This window comes from Lampris incognitus, chromosome 1 (assembly GCF_029633865.1).
Source record: "Lampris incognitus isolate fLamInc1 chromosome 1, fLamInc1.hap2, whole genome shotgun sequence".
Lineage (NCBI taxonomy): Eukaryota > Metazoa > Chordata > Actinopteri > Lampriformes > Lampridae > Lampris > Lampris incognitus.
The window spans coordinates 115166799-115178082 of record NC_079211.1 but is presented as its reverse complement, the minus strand read 5'-3'; the positions used below and the strand labels follow the sequence as shown (position 1 = coordinate 115178082).

The 11284-nt window shown below is 45.8% G+C and overlaps 1 protein-coding gene across 1 annotated transcript; it reads left to right on the top strand.

Moving 5' to 3' along the window:
- Positions 1-323: 323 nt before the first annotated feature.
- On the top strand, positions 324-5866 carry isl1a (ISL LIM homeobox 1a). The gene is made up of 6 exons (XM_056292314.1): positions 324-351; positions 1160-1349; positions 2912-3171; positions 4637-4923; positions 5375-5542; positions 5750-5866. Exons 1-6 carry the CDS (start codon positions 324-326, stop codon positions 5864-5866), a joined length of 1050 nt encoding a protein of 349 aa, XP_056148289.1.
- Positions 5867-11284: the final 5418 nt, after the last annotated feature.

The window sequence follows — 11284 nt, the reverse complement described above, 5'->3', positions numbered from 1 at the left end:
CTGCTCATAACCAATCAGATTCATGGAAAGATGACGTCTCACCGTCTTACGTCAGCCCAATGGCGATGGAGAAGAGTTGACTCAAGGGGAGTTTGAGTGAGAGCTAAGGACAAGAGAGCCCATCACTGCTAGGACCAAAGCGCCGGAGCGCAGCCACACACCCCGCCCGCCCGCCTCCCAGCGTCCCGCCCCACACCTGCCGCCCCGCACCACCCGGCGCCGTGGCGCTGCCCCGCACCGAGCCGGAGGAAGCTGAAATCAGGACCGCAGAGCTGTCGCGCCACGCGTGTAAAGTGGACCTAACGCCGCCTTACTTTCTGGACATGGGAGATATGGGGGACCCGCCGAAAAGTAGGTGAACTTTGTGTTGGGATGGATGCAGGAGCACGCGCTCCTGGGAGCGCCGTTCCCGTTTTACACTTTGTTCGTTTTGGATGCTCTCTATTCTGACTACGCTCTATTCTGACCGCTCTATTCTGACTGCGCTCTATTCTGACTGCTCCCGGCATATCCTCTTTACTCGCCTTTGTTCCATAATAATAACAATAACAACAATAATAATATAATAATTATAATATAATAATAATAATTATAATATAATAATAATAATTATAATAATAATAATTCAGCAGTAAATTATTGAAATTTATCGCGGGTTAAAATGATTCAGATAGTGGGTGATGGTGGTGCACGGAAGCTCTTAAAACGACGAGAACGAGACTAATTTAGGCTTGTATTTATTATCATTATTATTATTATTATAGCAGAAATACTCATTGGATTACAAAAAAATATATATCTTAAGTCGTGGGTTTGCCGAGTAAAACTAACAGCGGACCCAGACGGCCGCGGGTGATCCGGCCTATAGAGTCCTCGTCCCCGCGTCCGCGCGGCCATCCTGCTGCGGGCTGCGGCGGGTTCATGCTGCTGCTGTTTGAGCTTTCTTCTTTCAATTAAAACGGCTGTTGTGATGCTTGTCACGAGCCGGCAGCGCAGCCCCGCCACACGCGGCCCAGTAATTTTAAGAGGAGCGTAATTATAAGAGGAGCGTAATTAAAGCGTGCTGGCGACCCCGCGCTGGCTTAGCGCGTGTAACCATTCTTGCAAGCTTTGTTTTGAAATGCAAACGTAATTTTTATTTATTTGTTTTAATCTGCAGAAAAGCGTCTCATCTCCCTGTGTGTCGGCTGCGGGAACCAGATCCACGACCAGTACATCCTGCGGGTCTCTCCGGACCTGGAGTGGCACGCCGCGTGTCTGAAGTGCGCGGAGTGCAGCCAGTATCTGGACGAGTCGTGCACGTGCTTCGTCAGGGACGGCAAGACTTACTGCAAACGAGACTACATCAGGTAGGCTGGCCATGCGTGCTAGATGAGACCGAGATCGGAGTCGGGGGACCTGCGCTTTGATGGTCCTGCACAGCGCCTCTGGTCGGTCACCCAGCTGAATAATTAATTAACACTGACATTAAAAACAGATAATTCCCTGGTTATTAGGAGGCTAATAGCGAAGCCGCTGAAGGCGTGCAAATACCGCCTCACGTGTCAGCATATGCCCGCCAAAAGGCCGCCTGACAGTAGGCCACCGCGGGACATACACGCCACTGTTTTATTATTCAAATTAGACGACATAATTACCTTAAAACAACAAACCATAGCATCACGCAGAGTGCCACGTGCGGCAAATAAGGTGTTTGGGTACACGTGCTAAAATGCTCCGGGGTGATAACATCGAAATCACTTCGCCGCCATCCCTGCTACACCTGCCGCGGGAGAAGGGCTCCGACACATCGCTCTCCATCCTGCTACACCTGCCGCGGGAGAAGGGCTCAACACGCTGCTCTCCATCCCCGCTACACCTGCCGCGGGAGAAGGGCTCCGACACGCCGCTCTCCATCCCCGCTACACCTGCGGCGGGAGAAGGGCTCCGACACGCCGCTCTCCATCCCCGCTACACCTGCGGCGGGAGAAAGGCTCCGAAACGCCGCTTTCCATCCCCGCTACACCTGCCGCGGGAGAAGGGCTCCGACACGCCGCTCTCCATCCCCGCTACACCTGCCGCGGGAGAAGGGCTCCGACACGCCGCTTTCCATCCCCGCTACACCTGCCGCGGGAGAAGGGCTCCGACACGCCGCTTTCCATCCCCGCTACACCTGCGACGAGAGAAAGGCTCCGAAACGCCGCTTTCCTCCACTTTCTGCGACTCTAGGCTGGAGAGCTGCTGCCGAGACCAATCAATAATTAAACATGACACCGACAGACATATTCGTCTCGTTAGGAATGATCAAAATAGTCGTGTAGATTTCAACGATAAGCACGTGCGTCTGACTGACTGAATAAGAACGGCAAGAGCGCTGCAACGGCAACACAAAGTCACGATTCCAATCACCACAACAGCAATACAAATGATGATGATGGTTATTACCGCTATTATTATCATTATTATTGTTATTATTAGTGTTATTATTATTGTTATTATTGTCATTATTATTATTATTGTTATTATTAGTGTCATTATTATTGATAGTATTGTTATTGCTATTATTATTAGTACTATTGTTATTATTAGTAGTAGTAGTATAACAAGGCTGGGTCTTTGCACAATTTAAAATATTTGAATAAAAAAGTAGGCCTTTATCATTTCGCATTTATGATGATGATGATGATGATGATGATGATGATGATTGGTAGTAGTAGTAGTAGTAGTAGTAGTAGTATTTCCGTATAGTTTGCGTGCAACAAAGTAAAAGCGGAGCAGGTGTGTTCTGGCGCAGACAGACAGGTGAGGTGTTCTTCTCTCCTGCAGGTTATAAAAGTGCAGACAGGCAGGTTATATGGGATAAAGGTGCAGACAGACGGGTGATGTGTCTCGGTGCAGACAGACAGGTGATGTGTTGCGTCTCTCTCTGCAGGTTATACGGGATAAAATGCGCCAAATGCAACATCGGTTTCAGCAAGAACGACTTCGTGATGAGAGCGCGCTCCAAGGTGTACCACATCGAGTGTTTCCGGTGCGTGGCCTGCAGCAGGCAATTGATCCCGGGGGACGAGTTCGCTCTCAGGGAGGACGGGCTCTTCTGCCGGGCCGACCACGACGTGGTGGAGCGGGCTACGATGGGTTCGGGCGACCCTCTGAGTCCCCTGCACCCGGCCAGACCCTTACAGATGGCAGGTAACGTCTCGACCCGGATGCGTGGCGGTGCCTTTTGTTTTGAGACAGGGGTCTGTTTTTTTCTTCTATTTATTTGTTTATTTAGTTATTTATTTATGGGGGGCGGGGGGTGAAATTAAATCGCCGCGTACGCCAAATGCCGCTGGCTTGTCCGCAGATCAGTTTGCCACGCAAAGCAGCAGGGACGTTTTCTGGAGGGTCTGTGATGGGATGATGGAGCGGCGTCCTTTCCACCCAGACGCACCGCCGGACCCGGCTCCGCTGGAGGCCAGTTGGTGGATTATTCACAATCATTTGGATTCTTTACTTTGCCATCCGTGCGTTTTGCTGTTGGCGCGTTTTGTCGTGCGTCCTACATCAGTTGGAGTGTGTCGCGTCACACCGAGTGCACTCGGACAGATAAAGACAAGATAAAGATGAGACACCGTGGCTTCTGCTGTCCAAAATACACCCACTTATCAGTGTTGGGGGGTGCACTGTGGATCTGCTATTGTACAAAAAAAGAGTTCTAATATGGCTGTGTTTAAAATAAAATCTAAGGCGCCTCGTAGCGCAGCCTGGACGCGTCTGGTCGGTTGTTTTCTGACAGACAACGTCTGAATACCGTCATCCCACTTTTGGTGGTTTGGGTTGTTTTTTAAAAAAAATATTTATTTATTTTTTTTGTTGCTTTTTTCCCATCCCAACCCTCCAACAGACGTGTTAGTCATCAGGACGGTCGGTTATTTTGCAGCAGCATCACACGACATGTTAAAATGGGCTGATGTGTTTGCTGAATGACATAATTATATTGTTTAAAAGCGCCCTGTAGTGCAGCTGGTTTGCGTAAAAGGCGCTTTGGGTGGTCACTCCAAACGCCACCAAACGCAACGTGCGGCATGCGTGAATGGAAGTAGTATGCATATTCATTACACCTACGGCCTTCATGTGGAAACACAGATTGTCTGTGCGTCACGATAAGAAGCCAGGCTGCTGAGCTGGCTGGACGATGACCTCTCAAGAGGATCCAGCTAACAGTTCCGTTAGTTTGGTTAAAAAAAATCAATAATTACCACGTGACATTGATAATCAAATTTGTTTTATTGAAATATGTAGGTAGTAAGGTGAGCGTTTGTTCCACCAGATAATTACAGATACTGAAATAATTACAGATGTCCCAGGTTGAGAACGTGTTTGGGTTGGCAATGTTTTGGATGGTATCGTTTTTTGTTTTTTTTTGTTAAACAAAAATCCAGATTGCGTAATGCCAGGACATATCTGGTGAAGCCAGTCCTTCAGTAACAGGACGGACACATGGCGATACGAACTAAGAGGCCTGGAGACTTAAAATGTTAAGTGACATATGGTGACATGTGAGACAGCCCTGTTGCAGCCTGCGTCTTCATGCTGGCCGGTGCGGCGCAACGACCCTCCTGATGTCCAATAATATGATTATCTTCTCTGCGTTGCTCTCCTTTCTAAACAGCAGAACCAATCTCTGCTCGACAGCCTGCGCTTCGACCGCACGTCCACAAGCAGCCGGAGAAGACGACCCGGGTGCGGACCGTGCTGAACGAGAAGCAGCTGCACACGCTGCGGACCTGCTACAACGCAAACCCGCGACCCGACGCGCTGATGAAGGAGCAGCTCGTGGAAATGACGGGGCTGAGTCCGCGCGTCATCAGGGTCTGGTTCCAAAACAAGCGCTGCAAGGACAAGAAGAGGAGCATACTGATGAAGCAACTTCAGCAGCAGCAACCCAACGATAAAACGGTGAGAGCCATGTTGCGGATGGAGGGCGCAACGGGACGACGACGGTTACTATGTCGTGTGGGCTGTTATCGGTCATGGCCGGGTCAGAGAGCCAGGACTGCAGGCGGCTGCAGAGTGCTTGCATCTACAATGCATGTGAAAATACAGAAAGTATGCGTAATTCCATATATATGTAGAGGTTAAATGACGCGTTGCGTACAGGATAACGCGCATACAATATATTGCAGAAGTCCTCTGCGAGGCAGAAGTCCTCTTCGAGGTTGATATAAATAAAATCAACCTCTGCGAGGATGATTTTATTTATATCTATCCATCTGTCTGTCTGTCTTTTATTTGATTTCCATTAGTAGCCAGGCTGTCTGTTTGCTTGTTTGTATAAGTGTGTTTTTGTGCGCTTGAAGTTGAAAAGTAAATCAAGTTTGACAGTCGTGTCTTTGTGGAACCCCTGCAGAACATCCAGGGAATGACAGGCACGCCAATGGTGGCTGCCAGTCCGGAGAGACACGACGGCGGTTTGCAGGCAAATCCAGTGGAGGTGCAGAGTTACCAGCCGCCTTGGAAGGTCCTGAGCGACTTCGCGCTGCAGAGCGACATCGATCAGCCGGCGTTCCAACAGCTGGTGAGCAGGCTGCTGCTGGTGGTGAGCAGGCTGCTGCTGCCATGCGCTCCGCAGCGCCCACCAACACAATACTCAGTAGTGTGTCGTAGGCTTCCGCAGCTTGTTGCATCGCAGGGAACATGGAAATTTCGAGAATTGGTCAAGACATGTTGAGTTAAAACACTGCATTCACGTCTCATCACATTCATATCGCTTTGTTTCATTCAGGTCAACTTCTCGGAGGGGGGGCCAGGTTCGAATTCAACAGGGAGCGAAGTCGCGTCCATGTCCTCTCAGCTCCCGGATACGCCAAACAGCATGGTGTCGAGCCCTATAGAGGCGTAGGTGACATGAACCGCCGACTGTCTCACGTTTCTGAGGAAGGGGGCGCAGGACAGACACCGACCCCCTCCCCGGGGTCGCATCTATAAGTAACTCTTGTTTATTCCATTCGAAGAGTATCATCCTCCGATTGCACGAAGCCTCTTTATCGAAAACAACCCCTGGTTGTATTTGTACACTGTGAAGACAATCATGGGATTTACTGCAGCCGCCCTCATGACAGTACTGCAGTACTACACGACGACACGTTGTAGAATAACCACCACATGCTGTAGAACATGTTGCCAGCAGAGCGCATCCGTCTTGGTTTTACGCGTGAGAATAACAAGTAGACGAGTTCCTCTCCAGCTGTGACTGGTGCTGGCCGGTGACCTCACCTGGTCACCGTTTTGCCAAAAGAGAAGACAGAACATATTCCCTGCTTTGATGAAAACGGAGCCCTGAATGGGAGGAAAAACGTATTTCAAGATAAAATCTGAATCGAGTGTTCGCGAAGTGCTCCGCGCTACATGTGAGTATGAAACACTGACTGCTGGTCCTTTTCGGTTGTTTAAATTGTTGACATTGTTTAGATTGTGGACGACAGACCGACGTCTCCACACGACACACGGAGGGGATTGCATTGCTTTTCATTTCTGCCACGTTGTTTCCCGAAAAGCCCGAGTAAAAGTACTGCACCACTGCAACCAGGTAGACCTCTATTGTGGCACAAGCTTCGTGGGACGTGTGCGTGACTCGGCGTGTGTCCGACAACGTGACTCTTCTCTCCCAAAGGCCTGTAACATACGTTAAGACCGTCAGCTCTGGAAAAAAGGAACGTTTCGTTTTGTTTCCGTGCAAGAAAATTATTTATTATTTATTGTCGAAATATTTGCCACTTTTTGTGTAACTCTCTTTACTGAAGTAAAAAAAGGTTTTTACTGTGGTCTCTGGATGATCCATCAGCACGTTGTGTCCTGTTCTTTTCCACAACCTGTCCATGAACGCCGCAGCTGGGAGAGAGTTGACCTGCGGAAGTACGTCACCAATAAAGATGAACACAACTTCAGACAGAACACGGATGTTCATCCCTACCTGGATGGCTTTTTAATATGATTTTAATTTGAAGTCATTATTTTATATGTAAATTTCGCTCCACAACATGGCTGGTAATTGGGTCACTTTGAGCGAGTGATTCTCCACGAGCCACAGAATTACAAATTATTTATGTATGTAATCTCTAAATTGACAAATTCAGCCCAGGACATTAAGAAAAGTCATACAAATTATACATAGACACAAACAAATTCAATATAGACACATTCTCTATAGACACAAACACATTCTGTATAGAAACAAACAAATTCTATACAGATACAAACAAATTCTGTATAGACACGAACAAATTCTGTAGACAAAAACAAATTCTACATAAACACAAAAATTCTATATGGACACACATTCTACATAGACACAAACAAATTCTGTATAGACACAAACAAATTCCATATAAACATAAATTCTATATAGACAAATTCTATTCAGACAGTAACAAATTCTGTATCGACACAAACAAATTCAATATAGACACAAATTCTGTATAGACAAATTCTATATAGACACAAACAAATTCTATAGACAAACAAATTCTGTACAGACACAACCACATTCTGTATAGACACAAACAAATTCTGTATAAACACAAATTCTGTGTAGACACAGACACATTCTACTTAGACACAAACTAATGCTGTATAGACACAAACACATTCTATATAGACACACACTAATGCTGTACAGACACACACTAATGCTGTATGGACACCAACAGCAGTAGAAAGTATTCTCGTCTTTGGGACAGCCGGTACAACATGATGGGCAAATTGGGGTCAGTGCAATGATGGGACGCTTTCCAATGCTTAAAGTAATTAATTTTTGCACAACAAAGCCTGAATACACGTTTTAAAGGCCTAATGAACTGGGATTTCTGAATATTCTAAATCAGTGTTGTGACTAGCTAGCCTCATGACACCACACACAGGTCAAGCGTTCACATGATGTGTGCTTTATACATTTCTGTGTGTGTGTTTGAGACCGCAAACTGTAATACTCTCTGTTCATATTGTCTAAATCAGAAGCAGCACCCACAGTCAGGTCAGTGGTCTGGTAGGAAATTGACATCGTTCATGAAAATCTGTAGTTTCAATGTGGGGGAAAAAGTAGATGAAGAAGAACTGGTGCAGAGCTATCTACTCTTCACTCCAATCTGTTATAGAGTTAATATTCACCTACTCACCCCACCATCATCATCCTGGTCCTGTGGGTCGTATTAAAGGACAAACGACCTATGTGCTCGTATGGGTTGGAGGACTTGTTGGTTTTCATGCAGCATGATGCACGTGACCAGGATGTGTCTCTGCAACATCGGGCAGCGATGCTTGACTTTATCAGGAAAACTGCTGAACCAGTTTGAATACGATGCTCCATGTTGATCCCTCTAACAGCTTTCTTCTGGTGTGCATAGCTTCATAGAGGTGTACACTTTAGGTATATCATTATCTTTAAAAGTTCTTCTCAGTGAGGGATAGTGTGATTACTTTACGTTGAAAGTCGGCAATTCTGTGAATTCAACATTTGGTTGAATTGTAGCCTGCCATTCACAAATATTCTGCATGCATTTTTTTTCCTTTTTAGTAACATTTTGGTACGGCTTGATGGGGTTGGGTTGGTTACTGCAACTGGAATCGTCATTGAATTACTTAATTTTTCTTTCCCACCATAATGATAACAAGCAAAAAGATAGAAACTGTGCCCACATTTCTACCATCAAAAGTGAGGGGAAATCATTTGAAAATAATATTCAAGACATGTTCTTTAATTTGACATGATGGACCCTGGTGAATGGATGTCCTAAAAGAGCCCATACGACATCAAACATTTCCTTTAACCATTAAACAATGACACATTTCCAGAGAAGTTTTAGTACATCTATGGAGAAGGGAGCAGTAAAAAGTTGCGGTGGACTAACGGGGGTTTGGGTAGGGTGCTGGTTGGGATGTTATTGGATTCTATCGCCATACTCGCACAGAAAATGCAAGTATGAGTAATGATTTTCCATAGCATGGATTTATATGCGAGTAGTACCATAGAACATCGGTTCTCAACCTGGGGGTCAGGACCCCCAAGGGGGTCATGAGATAATTTCAGGAGGTCACCAGATGGCTGTGACGCAAACAAACACGAAGCCGTCCAGACCCGCAGTGCACCTGATGTGAAAAATAGGTATCCTGTCTCTTTAATTGTTGCGCCATCGCAGTATAAAAGGCAGTGCCTCTGTGCTGGCCCTCAGTGTACTTCAAGACTTCTTTTAGATATCAATACAGTACTAAATGTCTGTACACAATGTTTAATGAGAGAAACATTTCATCACTCATCCAAGTGACCTCTTCAGTCTCAACATCTGTACATTTAGTGGATAATAATAATCATTCTTCATATGAGGATCAGCATGAAAAAAACATTGCAGGCATTGAATGTTACAGAAATCGAACATACATCATTGTCACTTTTAGAAACGCATTCAATTTATTGTCTCATGATTCACCTGAAGACATACATCAGCAACAACAGCTTCTCTGCAAATAACAGGGATACATTTTAAGTGTCAGCTCCTTAAGAGGACCTGGGATCCAGCGGTCATGGTGGCTACTGCGCGTGGAGGAACGGCTGACTGGGGAAAGCAAGGACAGCGAGGACAACAGCAGACTAATATCAGGTGCAGTCCAGAACAACAAGGTTAATGTCTATAGCTGATATATCAAAGACGCAGGTAGGACACACAAGTTACAGCAAAGGAAGGACAGCAAGGACAACAGCAGACTAACAGCAGGTGAAGTCCAGAACAAGGTTAATGTACATACGTGAGTGACCACAAATTGCGCCCATGAGTGAGTGACCACAATTTGCGACACATAGCCCACGGCGGCAGTTCCACGGCGCCGTGGGGGGGGGGGGGTGTAACATATTTTAGACAGAGGAATGGTTTTTACATTCCATCGCCCGTACCGGTGATATAATTTGCCTTGGAAAGGGTTTTATTGAGTGTGTTCTTGAGAGTCAAAGTGTGTGTGCACACAGGGTGTCCTTATTTCAACAAATCTAAAAACACTAATTAAAAGCCAAAATTGAACTAGTTGTTGTTCTGTCTGTGGGCAAGGCAGTGGTCTTCCTGTGTGAGTCTGGTAGCTTCCATGGGTTATATGACAGTAACCCCCGAACAGTCTCCAGCAGACAGTTTATGAGTGATCAATGTGTTTGCATCGGGGTGTTGTGAGTTAAATGTCCCAGTGCTAATGGGGGGGGGGTTGCGAACACCAACCTGCTTATTCTGGGGGGGGGGGGGGGTCCGCAACTCAAAACGGTTGAGAACCACTGCCATAGAATAATGTATTTAGTTAGTGGTTGCATACAGACCACAAATTCCCCGAGTGTGCCTATTGATCATGACCCTCACGAAGGAAGAGTGGAGTGGGTCGCTGGAGAATCCTTTAAAATGAAGTACTTGTGACTTGCATGTTTCCATTTTACCTGCCAAACTGCAGTGCCAGAAATGTACATTGCACATCTATGTGCAAATCTCGACGATTCTTTGAAAATTTCTACAGGATCATAATGAATATCAGTATACCAGCATTCATCTTAATGACAAAATTGACTCAAGATTAAAAATTTGGATAATAATTTCAGTTGAATGTGTCGTAAAGGATTTTACCGATGGACATACCCTCCACCCTTCTTCAGCTATAGTATTTATTTAGATGGCTCGAGATCAATTACCTATGAGAAGAAACTGGGCCATCCTAACCTTTTTATTTTTTCTTTAATCATTTAGTGTCCTGGCTCTAAGGAAGCAGTAAATGATGATTAAGAGTTCAAGCAGCTCATGGAGTTTTAAATATCTCCTGGTTTCCATGTACAGTACAGTAGTTAGTTTTACCTTTCATTGAATCTCAAATGAATAATGTTGCATTTCAGTATATTGATGAAGGATTCTAATTATATGCATTTTTTAATACAAAGGACAACATGTAAAAATTGTGCCATAATCCAAGGCAAGTCCTCTCACAGAAGCTGAGTTCAGATCACAGGAGGCAGCACCACATTTAAAGCACATCCTGCTATATTGTACTTAGCGTGTTCGACTGGAACATAGAACTATCGGGCTGTTCTGAAATGAACATACAGAGCCCATTTCACAGGTCTTATCATTCATACAACTACCCTGACAAGCTGCTGTGAGGCTGACGGAACAAGTCCAACATGACTTCAGTGTTAAGATACAGCCCCTTCCTTGAAGGATATTTGACTGAGTTTGGCCGACAACTCCTCAGGAAGGCTAAACAATACATTCCTGCATCCTGGATCCACCTCCGTCTATGCCTG

What these genes read in the sequence shown, in the direction of transcription:
- isl1a (XM_056292314.1), top strand. Translation starts at nt 324, where the DNA reads ATGGGAGATATGGGGGACCCGCCGAAAA. An exon ending in AGCAACCCAACGATAAAACG is followed by an intron (nt 4,924 to 5,374) that starts GTGAGAGCCATG and finishes GAACCCCTGCAG; the next exon opens with AACATCCAGGGAATGACAGG. An exon ending in AGCCGGCGTTCCAACAGCTG is followed by an intron (nt 5,543 to 5,749) that starts GTGAGCAGGCTG and finishes TGTTTCATTCAG; the next exon opens with GTCAACTTCTCGGAGGGGGG.